The sequence below is a fragment of the Monodon monoceros genome, unplaced genomic scaffold (assembly GCF_005190385.1).
Source record: "Monodon monoceros isolate NGI ecotype Baffin Bay Population unplaced genomic scaffold, NGI_Narwhal_1 Super_Scaffold_12, whole genome shotgun sequence".
NCBI classification, from domain to species: Eukaryota; Metazoa; Chordata; class Mammalia; order Artiodactyla; family Monodontidae; genus Monodon; species Monodon monoceros.
The window spans coordinates 153,055,917-153,073,614 of record NW_021703768.1 but is presented as its reverse complement, the minus strand read 5'-3'; the positions used below and the strand labels follow the sequence as shown (position 1 = coordinate 153,073,614).

At 51.2% G+C, this 17,698-nt stretch overlaps 1 protein-coding gene across 1 annotated transcript in view; it reads right to left on the bottom strand.

The window, feature by feature from the left end:
* Positions 1 to 17,392, bottom strand: part of TBC1D9B (TBC1 domain family member 9B) — a 44,461-nt gene extending 27,069 nt beyond the window's left edge. The window contains 6 exon segments of the mRNA XM_029217395.1: positions 2,129 to 2,336; positions 3,838 to 4,096; positions 5,140 to 5,368; positions 9,846 to 9,964; positions 14,152 to 14,262; positions 17,250 to 17,392. Of these exon segments, the coding sequence (XP_029073228.1) occupies positions 2,129 to 2,336; positions 3,838 to 4,096; positions 5,140 to 5,368; positions 9,846 to 9,964; positions 14,152 to 14,262; positions 17,250 to 17,367 (1,044 nt within the window). The 5' untranslated portion in view covers positions 17,368 to 17,392.
* Positions 17,393 to 17,698: the final 306 nt, after the last annotated feature.

Here is a 17,698-nt window from a genome sequence, read left to right as displayed (position 1 = left end):
GCCCTGATCAGCTTCCCCAAGATGGACAGTCATGTCCCTGCCCTAAAGCACAGTGAGCAGCCCTGCCTGCAAGCCCTCCTGAGCACTCATTCCCTCAGCACTTCCTGATGTGCGTCCTGGGCCCAGTTCTGACTGTGAGGTGTGTGAACAGAGCAGTACAAGTGTGCAGGGCACAGGATGGGCTTTTAGGGGGCAGGGCCTGCAGTCTGGGGTGGGTACAAACAATGGACATGCAGGCTAATGAACACGGTCACCAGGGCTGGTGGGGGCCACAGGACAAGCTGGGAGGCCACTGGGCCGCTTCCTGTTGAAGGCACCTCTGGGGAGGTAGTAACTGAGCTGAGACCTGGTGCAGCCAGACAAAGAGCTAGGGGAGAGGCCAGCAACCACCCTGAGGAGGGGGCTGGACTGGCGTGATGGACAAAGAAAGACCAGAGAAGCTGGGGCAGAGTGAGAAGGGGTGGGCTGTGTGTGTGTGTGTGTGTGTGTGTGTGTGTGTGTGTGTGTGCGCGCGCGCCTGCATGTCTGTGTAGAACTGGAGATTCTTCTAATCACAGAAGATACCGGAGGATTCTACCCAGGGTGAGCAGATTTTTAAATTATGTTGGCTGCTGTGGAAGGATGGGATCTAAAGGATAGGTCCTCAAGCCTTAGGTGCAGACAAGGTACTGCTGAGGTGAGCCAAGCAGACAGCTTGTCTTAGATGGTGGCTGTAGAGAGGAAGGGACATGCTCTGGAGAGCAAGCTGACAGGACATGCCATGGTCAGGATGTGGGAACGAGGCCAGGTCAGAATCAAGGATGGCTCCCGCTTTCCACCTCAGCAAACGGATGGAAGGGGTGTCACTTCCAGAGGCGAGGATGAGATTTGGGAGTGCAAATTCAAGAGCCCAGTGGACACATGAGTGTGGCTGGCATGAGTGAGGAGCCCCTGTGAAGCTCCCTGGCTAGGATACTGAGGTCAGTGCTGGGCAGGGGCCTCCATCAGGACCAGCTGCAGAGCCCCATCCCAAGAGCTTCCTGGCTCAGCCAGAGCTCTCTGCCATCAGGAATGTCAGGACCCATCAGGAGAAATGGAGCTGGGCCTAAGATGACCCTGTAGCCAGCCCCCAGGGCTCAGGGTCAGATCAGTACAGCACCCAGGACAAATCCACAGACCTAGTGCCAAAGGAGAGTGAGGAGTCAGGGGCCAGCTCTGAGCCCCTGAGCCTGGAGCTGTGGCTCCTTTAAGTCCTTTGCCTCTGACTTCCCTTGGGGAAACTGAGGCAGCACACTACCTCACACCTGTTCGTAACAATACCTGCAACTTCAGGGTTTTGTACAAAGGCCAGGGAGGTCCCACTGCTCTACAAACAAAATACTGTGTTTTAGCTTATAGCTTAAGAACCTCACTTAAACCTCAATTAAACAGCCAGTATGCCCTGTTGGGCCATGAGGAAAAGGAGGCCTTGGAGGGGTGGACGGCTCTCCCTCACTGTCTACACCTTCACGGCAGCACAGGACAAATGGCCTTGTTTCTACCAGAGTCACTGTGGAAGCCCAAGAAACTGGAGAAAAAATAACTCTGACAGGTGAGAGCTAACCCCACCCTTGACAGGTGATAGTTGACCCCACTCCTGAAAGGTAAGAGCTGACTTCCGATGACTCTGCTAGAGCCTGGGCCACAGCCAAGGCAGGTGTCAGGAGAGGAACAGTGAGGTGGCCCCTGAGAGTAACATGGGGCTGGGGTGGGATCAGAGTCCTCCAAGCCCAGCCAAAGCAGGGCTTTGCCAAAGTCTAACTGCAAGGCCCAAGGAGGCAGGACTAGGGGACACTCACCTGCAGGAGGCCACTGGGCTCTGACCAGGGACGTGTGGGTCCTTGTTGAGGTTTTCGTATGTCCCACTGTGAGCTCTGCTGGCAGGCCAAAGCCCACCGTATCTCCCCACCAGGTGAGGTTGATCCCTGAGGGGGCATCCAGTGCACCCACTCCCGCCAGGGCCTGGTACAGGACAGGTGCTCGGGGAGCACATGAACCACCATGTGCCCTCTGTACTCACATCACTAAATCCTGAGGGGCTTCCTGGGCTGGGGACCTGGCCACGTGCCCTGGTAAGAGAGGGAAGAGCTGGCAAGGACCTAGGGCTCACCTCCCGCAGGGGTATGATGAGGTGGCAAGCATCCTCTTCCTTGCTGGCAAAGCAGATGTAGTTGCTGGAGATAAACATCTGGCCAGGGATGTGCAGCTTGTTGAATGGGGTCCATAGGGTGCAGCCTGTGTGGCCGTCCAGGCGCTCGTCCCCGGGCAGCCGGAACGTGGCACAGTAGCACTCGTTCTTGGCTCGAGCGTCCAGGTCTCTGGTGAAACCAAGGTGGGGGAGATAGAAAAGCAGACAAGAGTTGGGGCTAGCACACTCACAAGGCGGCCTCATGCCCTCTGTTTCCACATTGGACTCAGGCTCGTGGGGGTCCTCCTGTGAGCAAGTTGTGCCCAGGGATCTCAGAGTTCAATAACACATGCACACTGAATGGTCAAGTAGTAAAACGTGGACATCCGTATGACCAGCAGAGGAGTGGTCAACAAACAGCATGCTCAGTACTGAGGGTGGGTGGTGCCCAGAGGGTGCCTGCACCCGCCCTGCCGCTTCTCACTAGGAAGACCAGCCCCACCTAGAAACTCAGACAAGGCTTCCCGACAGGCAGGTGTGGAGTCAAGTCTAAAACACAGGGTGCTGGGATTTCCTCAGCGGTCCAGTGGTTAAGACTCCATGCTTCCACTGCAGGGGGCATGGGTTTGATCCCTGGTAGGGGAACTAAGATTCCACATGTCACGTGGTGCAGCCAAAAGAAAAAAACACAGGGTGCTGTTGCTTAACGGAAATGCACACTCGCCAGTCCGATGGCTGTGTGAGGCAGGGGCCCGGTAGCCTGTTCCTCGCCCCCACGGTGGCCCTGTCCTCGTAAACATCTCTCTCTTCCCAGCCCCATGGGGGCCACTAGCAGCCTGAGCTCGGCCTGGCAGGCACACCTCGATGGACAATGCCAGAGACTATCAAGTCCGGCCCTACTCATTTTCGTTCTGGAAGGTTCTGAAAGCCACCGTGTCACTCGCATCAGGAAAGTAATATCCTTGGACAGCATTCTGGTCCTGAAGGTGCACCCAAGAGTCTGGGCCTAGGCCACAGTCTCTACATACATAGGTGTGAATCTGGCTGTGGGACCCAGGGGCTCAGGGAATATCTGAGCTCCTGGCTGGCCTACACGTTTCCCCTAAGCTGCAACGGAAGAGCGAGAACAGAGTGCTCTGGAGGGGCCAGCCCTAGTGAATCGTTCCTCTGTCTACCAATTCCCACAGACAGGGTGGCAGAGACCTCAGACCTGTGCAGGGCTGTCTCCTGGGGCCTGGAGTCAGGGCCCAGGGGTCCTGAGAAGAGCTGTCAATCATGGCGGGATGGAGGTGGTGTACCCTGAGCTGGGATTCTGAAGCCTTCCCGAAGAGGCCTCTGGGGATACCCTGGCTGACGTGGTGGGGCACCTGTCCTGGGCTCCACTGCTCACTTAGAGCTAAGGCACTGGGGTCTGGGGCGAGCTGCTCTACCTCCCTGTGCCTCAGCTTCCTGTCTGAGACCAAGGAGCCTGTGAGAGCCTCCCCACCCCAGGGCTTTGAGAAGTAATACATGAAGAACTCCCTCCACGTCAGTGTCAGTGGTAGGTTTTTCAGGACGACGCCTCTGTGAATCTCCTGGTGCCCTCCCCACTATCGAAAACCACCCCTTCACCTGGCCCCCCTTACACGCAGGGAGCCTGTGAAGGGTGAAGAGGGCAGGTCCCTGCTGGGGGTGGGGGAGGCACAACGCACCGCTTCAGAGCCGAGATGTTGCTGTGTGGCCGGGGGGGCCTGGGCAGTGCTTTGTCTTCCAGGAAGCCCTCGCTGTCCAGTAGCTGCCGCATGGCAAGGTTGGCCAGCTGCTCCATGAGCTTGAAGGTCTCGCTGATGTTGAGGAACATGGAGAAGAAGAGCTCCTGGTCCCGGGTGTCCACACGGATGCTCTCAGGGAAGAGCAGCGTGGCGTTCTTCTCCAGCCGTGTGACGTCCACCCACTGCACCACCAGGCTCACTGGACACCAGAGGGGACAGACACACCATCAGGTCAAACCAGCTGGAGGGCTGGGCAGGCAGGCTCCTGACTCCTGCCTGGGCCTGGAACCCATGTGGGGGAGCGGGCAGCATCTACTGCCTGCCCGTTCCCCACCCCCAGGCCCCATGCCTGAGCCTAGCTACGCTGGGACACCAGCTCCACGAGGAGGGACTGGGCCGTCCCGGGCTAACCCAGTGCCCAGCCCCGAGAATCTCCTGGGTTTGCCAACCAAACGGCTAAAGGATGAGATGAATGAACAAACAGAGGTGAGCTAGCTGAGACCCTGGACTTGAGAAGCCCCACCTAGTGGGAGTGCACTGATGTGGGAACAAGTCACGACATGGTGTGACCAGCACAGAGAGGACGCTGGCCCCTGCCTGATGAGAAGATGCAAAGGTGGGAGAAAGGCAGGGGAGGTTGTGACAGGTGTGTGTGCATGGCTGGGAGCCGGCCTTGCTGGGCCCAGGAAAGGCCACACTGAGAGCAGCTAAAGCCCTGGAGGCTCTTTCTGGGGGCGACATGCAGCAGAGTGCACTGGCTGGGAGTCTGCCTTTTGTCCTGAGGCCAGGGCTTCCTGTGGGGAGGGACCTGCAGCAGGTGGCTGCAGGGGCACACGTCCAAGGCACCATGTAACCTGGAGCCGTTCAGGAATGATGGGTGCCCTGGCACTCTACTTCAAAGAGGGGAGGCCCTGTGCAGAAAGTCACTATGTGAAGAACTGTGCTAGTTGATGTATACATGACAGGAGCCCCCAAGAGCCCGGTGATGCCTGGTTCAAGTCTGGAGTTCTGGTCGTGGGCCACTAGGTTCTGGGGAGACTCTCTGGTGGGTATGTGGGGACAGAATATCCGGGGGCCGAGGAGGGACAGCCCTCAGGAACTTCGACAGGCTGGGGAGGCGGTACATTTTCTAGAGGCGAGGTCGAGGGTGAGGGCAGAGGAGGATGCCCTGAGGATGACGGGGCCAGCTGCGGGACTGGGGCTAGGGGGGACACAGGGGGCACTCCTGCTGCCTGCACTCACCCTCCTTGCCCAGCAGGAAGGAGTAGAAACACAGGTGGTTGACGGTCAGGTAGAGCCAGCCCTGCCGGGGCACGCGGCCCTTCCAGTAGCTGCAGGAGTAGTAGTTGACCAGCTTCTCTCCCTCGGGCATCCCAAACTGCTTCCGCATTTTCAGCTCGGCCTCCTTGAATTTCCCAGGGTCCTCATCTCCCTGGGGCTGCAGGTTCTTGTTCTCTTCTGCGATGATGCCCTGTAGGAGGACAAGGGGACTGGTTCCCGCAGGGAACTCAAGTGGTGGGACCCAGGACTCTTGGTCGCTGGCCCAAGGGCCACAAGCAGGTAGGCCTGTCGTCTGCTCTGGCCAGACAGATGCTGGGCAATTTCCCCTAACTCCCTGAGCTATTATCTCTACTGGATCAGAGAAGGGAATTTTTAAATTTACATTTTAGTTATTTTAATGTAAATATCTGAAAAATATAATACATAAACATGGTAAAAAAATGCAAGTAGTAAAAAAGTGTGTTCAGTGAGAAGGGAGTCTCCATCTCCTCTGCTGTTGTAGCCACTTTGTTGGTTTCCTCCCAGACAGGCTGGCACTGATGCACCTTTAAGCAAATACATGCAATCTGCTCTTTCCCCTCTTTCTTTGCCCAAATGGGAACTTGCTGTGGCACTGTTCTGTGACGTGCATTTCTTATGACAATGTCTTGGAGGATCTTCTGTACTTGATACTCCCCCCCCACATACCAGGGGACTCCTGCCTCTTGCCCCCGCTCAAGGCCCACAGACCAGCTGCAGGACCCACCCAGCTCAGGACCTACCCAGTTCAGGGTCCAGAGATCAGCCACAGGGCCAACCAACTCAGGGCATATCTATGCTGTATCCCACCAGCATCTTCACTGGGCTCAGGGTGCCCAGAGACATCACACTGGGCCACAAAGCCAACCCCAAACCTCCTGGGGTAAAACAGGTTCTTAGCGCATTTGGCTCAAAATGTACATGCAGATTTTCCAGGAGGATGATGACTTGATAAGCTAAAGTAATTCAAGGCAACTGCTGTGGCCCAGATTGCTGCTTCTGCTGAGCCTCCTGGCAGCCTCGAATTCCTGTAACCATGAGCAGGGAGAACAGCCAGGAGTTTGGGTGAAGACCCAAAGGTAAGATGTACCTCCATCTCAGTATAGCCAGTACCACTGTAGCTGCAACTCCAACCTCTTCTCTCTCTCAAGCTGCCTCTGGTGCCTCCCCAGAACACTACTGCAGGAACTAGCTCTATGTCTGGGAAAGAGGCTCTGGCAAAGCACCCTTCTTGTTACTAAGGCCCTGCCCTTGTCTTCTGCTTCCCTCAAATGCACCTACTGGGAGGTTGGGGAAGGGGCCCCACCAGTGGAAAGGTGGGCCCGAGACAGCCTGTGGGCTATCACGGCACCCTGTCCCTCAGGCCACCTTCCTGGGTCTCAGTTGGCAGTCCCCTTTCCCCACTCCTTCAGCTGCACCTGGGAGACCCCCAAGCAGGGAGCAGAGGGGCTGACACTCTGCTTTGCATTTTCCTCTGCATTGTCCGCTGGCCTCTACTCAGGAGTAATGGTCCTCACCAATGGGAATGAACGGCCTGGCCCACAGGACTGGGATTTTGTTTGTTTGCTGATACAACTGGACTGTAAAAATCACTGGGCAGATTTTAAATTACTGATTCAATTTCTTTAATAGTTTTAAGCATATTCAAGTTTGCTATTTTTTTGTGAGTCTCAGTTTAAGTTCTATTATGTGATAGACCAAATAACAGCCCCCCCAAAGATGTTTACATCCCAATCCCCAGAAGGGTTGAGAGACTGACTGGTTGACTGAAGAGGCCATGCTGCTGGCATTCAACAGAAAGGTAAGGGCCAAGAATCACGGATACGAAGCTCCTGAAAGCTGGAAAAGGCAAGGAAACAGATTCTCCCCTTAGAGCCTCCAGGAGTCAGCCTTGCCAATTCCTTGATTTTAGCCTGTGAGATTCATTTCAGACTTCTGACCTCCAGAACTGTAAGAAAAGGAACTTGTGTTGTTTTAAACCACTAAGTTTATGGTAACTTGTTACAGTAGCAACTGGAAACTAAAACATATTAAGAGTGTCCATCTTGTCTCACTTCTTACAATTTATGGGCTTAAAGCTGTTTATGGCATTCTCTTTCTCTTTTTTTTAAGATTTTTTTGATGTGGACCATTTTTAAAGTCTTTATTGAATTTGTTACAATATTGCTTCTGTTTTATGTTTTGGTTTTGTGGCCACGAGGCATGTGGGATCTTAGCTCCTGGACCAGGGATCGAACCCACACCCACTGCATTGGAAGGTGAAGTCTTAACCACTGGAACACCAGGGAAGTCCCCTTACTCTCTTTTTTCTTAACCCTGCTTTTATTTATTTATTTATTTTATTTTTATTTTAAAATTTTACTTATTTTTGGCTGCATTGGGTCTTCGTTGCTGCATGTGGGCTTTCTCCAGTCGTGGCGAGCGGGGGCTACTCTCTTTGTTGCAGTGCGCAGGCTTCTCATTGCAGTGGCTTCTCTTGTTGCAGAGCACGGGCAGAGCACAGGCTCAGTAGTTGTGGCACACAGGCTTAGCTGCTCCGCAGCATGTGGGATCATTCCGGACCAGGGCTTGAACCCGTGTCCCCTGCACTGTCAGGTGGATTCTTAACCACTGTGCCACCAGGGAAGCCCCTAACTTTGCATTTTAAATAGATGCTATCATATTTCATTCCCAACATTACTTATTTGAGGTTTCTCTCTTTTGTCCTGGATCACTTTTGCCACAGGTTTGTTTATATTTTACATCTGTTTTTGGACCTGTTGCTCTTCTGTATCATTCCTTTATTTTCTAAGGAATTAACTTCTTCCCTTTGTTACAGGCATACCCTGAAGATATTGCAGGTTTGGTTCTGAACCATAGCAATAAAGCAAATGTCGCACTAAAGCAAGTCACACAAATTTTTTGGTTTCCCAGTGCATATAGAACTTAAGTCTACACTATACTGTGGTATATTAAATACGCAATAGCGTTATGTCTAAAAAAATAAGGTACCTATCTTAATTAAAAAATTCTTTATTGCTAAAAAAATGCTAACTATAATCTGAGTCTTCAGCGAATAGTAATTTTTTTGTGATAACTATATTTCCTTCTTTCTAATTTCCTGGTTTCTCTGGCGTTCTAACTTACTGAATTGGACACCTGGCTCATTAATTTCCACCCTTTCTTCTTTTCCTCACATTATAAAACAGAAAATGTAAGGCTTTAAATTTCCTCCTGTGTCCTGCTTTTGCTACATCTCACAAATTCTGATAAACAGTAGTATTTCCATAATTGCCCAGTTCTCAGTTTTTTGTTTTTTGTTTTTGTGGCCTCGCATCTTACAGGATCTTAGTTCCCTGACCAGGGATTGAACCTGGGCCCCAGCAGTGAAAGTGCCAAGTCCTAACCACTGGATGGCCTGGGGATTCCCTCAATATTTTCTAATTTCCATTTTTTCCTTTGACTCATCTAGAACTTTATTCTGTTCTGTTGGTTAGTTTGTTTGGGCCTGGTATAAGGGAAACATTCCATAATGTTGCTGTTATTATTATTATTGCCCAGCTGGCTCATTAGGAGAGTGAAGGCTTGCCTCTGCTCTCTTTGTCTATTTTCCTGGAACTAGAAAGGCAACACAGGTCCCACCCTGAACCCCAAGGTACACAGAGAACTGCTGAGGAACTCTTGGTGCCATCTGCCCAGGTCTAGGAGGTTCTGGTATAATGAAGTCACAAGGGCTTGCCCAAAGTAAGTTTGCATCATGAAACTTTGACCTGGTAACACCTCTCTGAGGAATCTAATCCAAGGCAATAATCCAACAGAAAGAAAAAGACACACACACACACACACACACACACACACACACACACACACACACACACACACAGATAACTCAGATAAATGCTCATTATGTAATTATTCCCTAAAGAGGAAACAATCTAAACATCACTGTGATGTTTTCACACATTGCTACAATCTTCATAATTATTTTGCTAGCTGTAAAATATTCCACTAAGAATACCACATATGACTGACCAAGTCCCCTGAATATATAGTGCTCAGCACAGTACTCATAAAGAAAATACTCAATAAATGCTATGTTAGCAAGTATGAGTCCTCTCAATTTGCAGAGGAAAGAACAGCTGCTTCCCCTCTTACCATGGGACTGGGAGGCGTTGTTTCCAGCCTTTTTGCTAACAGTGTTGCAGGGAACATCCTGATACATACATCATTCTGGACATATGAATACTCTGTAGGGTAAATTCCAAGGAATGGACTTGCTGGGTCAAAGTGTCTGTGCATTTTGAAGTAATGTTAGTTTTATAATAGAAATATACCTAAAATTATCCTGTCATTTCCAACTTCTTCCTCTGTTGGCCAAGGAACTGGCTATCAGAGTTGTGTATCTGCATATTTGCTCTGAGGCCCTTTGCAGGGAATGGAAACTCCCAGCTAAGCTTAAACTCCGGTGGCTGGCCAGTAGATGGGGCCTGCATACAATGAGTTCAACTGCCCCTTTCAACACTAAAAGAAGATCAGACCCTTCGTTTCCATTTCTGTTTAATGGGGGAAAGAACTACACGGTGTTGTCTGAAAGTTATAGAAGATGACAAAGGTGAACACTGGTAGCCCAGAGAAGAGAGTGAGAACCAGTAGTGGAAAGTGAATCTTACATGTATCTTGCCCTTGACGAAGGTGGTGATGTCTTCCTCAGTGTCAAAGATGGACAGTGTCTGGAGTAAGTTATTTTCCAGCCATTCCCAGTGTTTTGTGATCTCTTTGCGGGAAGAACCTAGGAGAGGTTTGGTGGCATAAAGAAAAGGAAAATCATAAAATCACCAGGCCTTAAATATAAACTCAAGAGAGATTAAAATGGCTGACCTAATTTGCTATACCAAAGTGACTACAATCTTTGAGCTGCTTACTCTTTCCTTCTTCATGTATATGACAAAAGTCATAAATGGTCCTGATAAAAACACAAAATAAAAAAATTCCAATAGAATTACAGAGTCATGAGAAAAATAAAGCCTCAACTTCCCTCTAATGCCCAGAGTAAGAGTGACTGCTAGTTTCCTCTGTGTCCTACCAGAAATAGTCTATACATTTGCAGGTTTGCTTACTTACTTTTCTTCGAGATAAAAGGACTTAATGTGGTCTTCCATGTACAGCTGATTAGCCAGACACAGTCAGACTTGGTATAGGTGACTGTGGCTCTCCTGAGAATGCAGGCATCCACAGATGGCAGCTGGAGCTTCCTGTAGGACTCCAGGCCCCTGGCTGGCTGGTCTCCTGCTGGGCCAGAGGTGCTCATCCCTCTCTCTGAAGCCAGATGCCCCACCCAGGTCTTTGCCTCCTCCTCCTCATCCCAGTTCACATCCCAACCTGGATCCCGTCTCTTCCAGGAACCCCTGTCTGACCTTTCAGTGTCTGGCTGGCCCCCAGTGTCTGCCCCACCTAGGAGGGGGTCCCTGCCCTCCTCAGGGAGGGGTCCTTGTGGGCACTGTAGGCCCAGTGGAAATGGGAGAACTCAGAGAGGCGGCCCATCGCCACTCCCAAAGAGTGAGGCAGCTGTTTTCTCTGCCTCCATCAGGGAATTGGGAAAAGGGGCCCCAGGAGGAAAACTGAAGGGATGAGGGAAGTCCCTTCCAGGCCTGGCTTCCCCTGCCCCTCTGGCACCCCACTTTTTGGGGTTTTTCATGTGTCTGGCATGGGGTTTTTGCACTTAAGAACTCTTCTCTGAATGAATTAACACAAGAATAAGAAAAGGAGTGAAGGCTCTGCTTCCTTTTCAGCAGCCTAGGGTGGGACAGTCTGTGGACTGTAAGCACCCAGAAGGCCCAGTTGCTTCTGTGACCACGGCAGGCCCACACACTCGGCATGGAGGGAGCGTTAGCAAAGACGTGAGTCCGACATGACTGTGGACCACAGACGTTTTTTGCTGGGCGCCCAATCCCTGGTCACCCCATCCTTCACTACCTGGCTACAACTTTTCCATCAGCTGAAGACTCAGCTCTGACCCCGCCCTGGCCAGGCTGAGTTTGTCCCTGTCATCTCCTCTGGCCCAGGCATCTGCTCATTGCTCTGTCACATGTCACAGTCCAGCCTGACTTGGTTAGGGTTGATTTGTTTGTTTCTTTACATTTACCCAAGAGGCTCACCACCCTAACAAGCAATTCCACAGAAAGACCCTCTCCCATGGTCTGTGGGAGGATGCCCATGTGAAAATGATTAAACCCAGAATCATACAACAGTGATAATCATAACAATAGGTAACTATAAATAGAAATTACCTCTGGAAGTTCCTAAATCATCCATAAATTATTTTTTTTCATTTTTCTTTGTATAGCTATTATGGCCTCCTTTCCCTAGTGCACAGAGGCCAAGGTCTAGTTGTTAGGTGAAGTGAGTTCTTTCTTTCTTGCTCTTTTTGCTAAGAACCCACATTTGAATTTGGAAGTTGAGTTTGCATGTGATGCAACCCTCTTACACACATGTTCCCGGCAGCCTAAAACAGGAATTTTGTCCACAATGCCTGTGTGGATCTGTCTGCACTTTAATTATAAATATTTACATATATTCACTTAAAAGAATTATTAGTTAAAAGCAACTCAATCTTCATTTAGCACTAAGTAAACACTGAAACTATGCCATCTCTATGCTAGGTACTGGGAATAAAAAATATAATAGCTAATTAAATTATTAAGTGCTATTTCTGTTTTCCAGAACTTTTTATGGATTATCTTATTTGATTCTTAAGAGCACCTTGGAGACAGGTACAGTTATTTTCATTTTATAGGATGAAGCTGAGGCACAGAGAGGTTGAGTATGTTGCCCAAGGTCACCTAGCTGGGAAGTGACCACACCATAACGCCAATCCAGGCTGCCCAGCTGCAGAACCTGCCCACACCCTCAAGGAATTGCTGGCCTAGTGGGAGAGCCAGTGAGCCTTCAATGCAAAAGTGCTGGTGGAGACACGGCAAGTCTAGAGGAGGGAGAAGGGTAGGTACATGAGTCCAGGGAATCTGGGAAGGTTTTCCATTGGATGTGACATCTGCGTAGGTACTCAACAGAGCAGGAGGAAGTAAAGTAGACATGGGGCGACGCTGTAGGTACACCAGCCAGGACAGGTACAGTTAAGAACTTCAGGCCCTGCAAGTGTCTTGTCTGGCCGAAGGCCAGGTGTGAGCTGGTGGGGGGAGGAAGACAGAAATGGAGGCAGGCAGACCCTGAAAAGTCCTTTAATGGCAGTCTAAGGAGTGGAGATTCAGTGGCAGGTGTCAGTAGGTGTCTGCTTTTGGAGAGCTGAAGAGAGGTGGTGGGTAAAAACAGAGAGGCATGAGCAGATGAGCACAGGGGCCTGACCAGGGCAGGGGCTCCACAGTGCATCTGGGTCCCTCCCCAGCAGCACGCCCTAATGCCACCAATGGGGTTCCCACAAGGCCCCACAGAGTAGCCATACCCCTCTCTCCCCACAGAGAGGCTGCTCTCACTACCACTGCCCTTCTCCTGAGAAGGAACACCTTGAGACAAAGATGAACATCTCAAGGGCCCATTTTAGAGTGAAGCGTCTCATCTTAGCCCAGGCACACACCAACTGCCCTGGGCCCTACCACATACCTCCCTCCTGCCAGTGCCCCACTCTGGGCACCCTGGTGCCTTCACCCCTTGACCTCTCTCCCCCCACCCCCCCAAGCTGAAGTCCAGCTGTGAACACTCCCATCACTTCTCAGGTCTCCAAGGAAAACCACTATCCTGGGGGACAGTGACACTGTGGCTTCTAGCAGAGAGAGATATTCAGCACAGTGGACACGAACAGGTGCTCTGGGTCTGATCTGTGGTTCTGTGTGACTTTGGGAGGGTTACTTAACCCCTCTGGGCCACAGTTTCATCTTCAAAATGGGGAAAATCAAAGTTCCACCTTCTGGAGTTGTTGGGAGGTTCACATGTCTGGCATGCAGGAAGTGCTGTCTGAGTGCCAGCTATGACTGCTGTTTTATCCCAGGGACCTCAGCCAGGCTGAAAGGGGACTTCCCCCTGGACTCTTGGCAGGGTGGGTGTGTCCTCCGAGAAGGACAACTACCAGCGATTCTCGTTATTCACAGTGGTTATGTTCTACAAACCAGGGGAGCTACAGGGCTAAGTTCGTGCGAGCCTCTGGTCACAACATTTTCACCAACCAATCAATACACTACTTTGTCTTATATGTCTTTCTGCTTAAAGACACCTCATTTAATATATATTTTTAATACCCTAACATTGAACTGACAGCCAGAAGCACTGTAACTCATGCCTGAAGGAAGCTCATCTAACTTGTATTTTCTCCATAAGGCACATCACAGCTTCCCGCGCTTAAAAACACCACACAGCACTTCAGCATTATACCTGGGGCCATTTTAAACAGCAAAGTCACCAACAGATAACACAAAATGTGAGAAGCATGGTGCTTAGACTTCTAAAAGGAGACATGTTTATGGTTTGAGAGCTGAAACAAGAAGGCAGAAGGATGCCTTGTTCCACCGCTGCTGGGAACCTGTGTGTCTGGTGACTCAAATTTTTCATTGCTCTGCAGACACACATTTCCACAGATGTCCACAAATGACCCCAAAAGTACCACAAGTATTGATTTTGGGGTTTATAGATAACTTTTAGTGAGTAGGTGAATTAAAAAAATATGTAGTCCATGAATACTGATAAGCTGTATCCGCCTTGAGAAAAGGTTAGCAGGAGAACATGGACACTGCCCAAGGCCAAGCCCTCAGAGAGGCACGCAGGGCTTCATGGGGCCCATGTCCGCTAGCCCTGCATCTGTGCACAGCTGAGCTGCCTTCCTAAGCTGGATGCTGGCCTGGGCTGTGCTGTCTGAACAAGGGGCAGCATCAGGTTCTCAGCGGGCCATGTCCAATGCAGGAATGCAGGCTGCGTCCCCTCCCTCTCTGGGGCAGGCCCTGCCCAGCACCCCTTGTGATTCAGGGCACCTACCGCACGCCACTGTCCAGTAGACCTGCGAGTCCTGGGTCTGGTGCAGGATGCGGTAAGGGGCCACCCGGGCGCTGGAGTCCAGCACCACATCCAGGGTGCCCACGAGAAGACCTGGCAACAGGGCAGAGAGAGGGGAGGGTGAGGGAAGGCTGGGCTGAGAGCTGGGCCTGGCTGGAGGCAGCCATGAGGGTAGCAGTGCCCCCAAAGCCCCAGCCAAGAGGGTGAAACACCTTACATTACCCTGGTCTGTTAAATTACTTCTTTTTCCTCAAAGGCCTTCAGCCAGTGTCTGATCCCTATCAAAAAATCCCCTCCCACTTCTTCCTGGAAGCTTCTGCTTGTCCTCCTGACTCAGAAATACTTGCAGACAGGAGCAGATTCAGGTTTTATGGGGCCCAAAGCTTAGACGATGTGGGAGGCCCTCTTCAAGAAAAATACAAAATCAGGTTTGAAAACAAGTATTTCTTCAGAATGAGAAAGTACAACAATGACAATTAAAAACAACAATACTACAAATATCACAAAATCCAGAAAAATAATACAGTATGTTTTATTAACTGCCAGACACATCTCTTAAGACATGTTTCTCTGACATGTGCGGCCTTTTTGGCTGTGTACTCTGATGCCTTCTTCATAAGACAATGATTTTGTAACATCATTTTCCACATCAACAACAGGAAGATAATGTAGCCTCAAAAGTCATGAATAAAAAGAACATGCAAATTTTTAGAATTGTCCAATTTAGGAAAACACCGATTCTGTTTTGTTTTTTTTTTCCACCTCTGAACTGAAGCATTTTAGGGCATTTCAAGTTTTCCTTCTCATCACAATGTCATCGACATTTGTCAATGTCACTATTTCCCCAATAAATTAGAGAAAACGTCTACCTTTTACCACTATTCGATTCATTCTTCTTCATTTATTGAATTATCCAGCTACATAAAAGCCTGTCCATTGTTCCTATTTGAAACTTATTTTTTCCGTTTCATGAAGAGCTACTTTTGGTATGATCTGAAAATATTTTGTTACCATTTTCCTGTTGATATCAGAATAATTTCTATTGATTTTATTGCTCGATTTTAACACTTCTGTTTCATATTCCATTCTTAATTTGATTTTTTCCCCCTCCAGTCTCTAATAAATAAAATATCCAGTTACAAAAGAAGGTACTCTTCACATACATCCAAGTCAGGAGTCTGTAATCTCTCACTTGCTTTACTGAAATGTTGTAAAATGCCTCTCTAAATTTCGGTTAAAGCGGCATATTCAAGCCTTATCAGTGTTTGGAATAAACTGCTTTTTACTGTTTGTGTTGAGGTTTCTCTTCTGGTCTCAGAAATTTTATTTTAATTCCTATACTGTTGGCATATCCATACTGCAAGACTTGAAAACTTTTTAATGGGCAGGCCATCTCATCACATTCTTCAATGAAGAATCTAGGTTGGTATCTGTTTTTAAAAGACAGCTTGAATAAAACCACATCACTAACTGTTCCTCCCCCAGGGAGACAGTGGTCAGGAAGCCATTATGTCCATGATGGCACAGGGAAGGCCATGCCAGGACTCACCAAACCTAGCTGGAGCAGAGAGTTCAAGGTGTGGTTATCAGGGGGCACCTGGGGAGCTCTGCCTTGGGGGACATGGAGAGATGAGTGTGGTAGAAAGGGCCTTCTCTGTACAGGAAAGCAGAGCACAGAGGGACCCACCCACCTGCTGAGATGATCTGTGGAGAAACAGAGCACAGAACAAGCCCTGAAATCTGACACAACGGTATGCTGCTGCAACCAAAGATACTGGTCGCCCAAGCATTGCTTTTCTACTTGGGCTTCAAGGTTGACCACTGGTCAGTCTCTCCAGAGGGGCTGCTGTCTAACCACCACTGAACAGTCTAGTCCAGGAGGTAGGTCCAGCACTGGCTCCTGTGATTCTAGAGGCCTTTGGGAAAGAGCTCAAGGCACCAAAGGAACAGGTTTCTTGGGAATGGTACAGTCTCTTCCACATCAGGAGGTGTGGCCCAGGAAAGACTGACGGAAGAGGTCTCCTATGGGAAGCTTCTATCTGCATCTGGTAGGACTGCATTAGCTGCTAATGTTTAAAATTAGGACATTTCACAGAAAATTCTCTTGATAACTGGAAGACCTGTTAACATTGGGCCTGAGGTCCTAAATGGCAACAATGGGCCACCCGAGGAGCGCAGGCACTGGTCTGGCCCTAAGACTGACCCAGGTCTGCTTGGGAGTGCCTGGGGCAGGTCCTGGAGCATGAGGGACCTTGGACAACCCCTGTAGAGGGAATGCCCAGTAGGCATCCCCTGGATCCCAAATGCCACACACTCCAGGAGGTGCCGGTCTAGTCTAGTCCTGTGTAGTACCCAGACGGGCAAAGAGGCACCTTGGCTGGTTCACCGGAACACATATACTGGTGATTCGGCTAAGCCTCGGTCTGCAGCTCCAACGCACCAAGAACCAGGAAAGGTGGGTGAGGAGAAGCTGGAGGGATGGGGGCTGAGGCCAGCATTAGCTGGGAGAACTCTGATCTTGCTGAAAAGGCAATTCTTTGGTGAGTTGGGAATGAAGGAGGCAAAAGAAAACGAATGCTTGTATCACTTGACCCCTCCTTGGAGGCACTTGGAGAAACTGAAGCAGAAGACCAGAAGATCTCGCGGACTTTCAGCTGTGAAATCCCCTTCCAGGAAGCGGCACACGCCTCCGCTAAGCACCGGGAAGCTCACGGGCAGCGAGTCCGGGCAGAGGCCGCCTCCAGCCTTCTCCTGGCAGCCCTGGTTGACCGAAGTCTCCCCATCCGCCTCCTAACGCGAGCGCATCTGTCTTCCTCGAGTCCCTGGCCCCGTCCTCACCTCGCACCACCCCACCCCGTCCCTGCCTCCCACGGGCGGTTCGCGTTCCTACCTCCCACCCCCCACTCAGTGCCGGCCTCGCGCCCCCAGGCCCCCGCCGCACGCGCTGACGTGCGCGTCCGCAGTGACGCGCCGAGGCTGGGCCTGTCCTGGGCCGCTAGTCCTGGGCCCCGCCGCCCGGCGCCCCCTCCTCGCCCGCCCCGCGGCGGCGCCCACAGGCCCGGTCGCCGCGCGCCTCTCACCCGTGAGGCCGCCGCCCTTGCCGTGGCCCCGGCGCCGCTGCAGCACGAAGAAGGGGTTGGCCCGCTCCGTCACCCACAGCGCGTTGGCCACCAGCACCTCCTCCGGGCCCAGCCACATCGTGGCGCCGTTCACACCGGGCCGTGGCCGGCCAGGCGGAAGCGCCGCGATAGTCGCCGCGCGGAGGCGAGCGGGCGGGGCGGGGCGAGGCGAGCGGGCGGCGCCCCCTTGCGGCCGCCGGGACCAGCGGGCCCTTCGCTCTCGCCACCCGGCCCCGCCCACCCGCCCAGTCCTCGGGCCACAGGCCGGCTTAGCCCGGCCGTGTCCGCTTCACTTTCGCCCTTCTCGCTGCAGGCCCCTGCGCTGCAGCCTCATCTAGGAGGAGCGGCCAGGTGCCGGGGCCACGCGCCTCTGGCCGGAATGGTTGAGTCCACGGTCCACAGATAGCAGG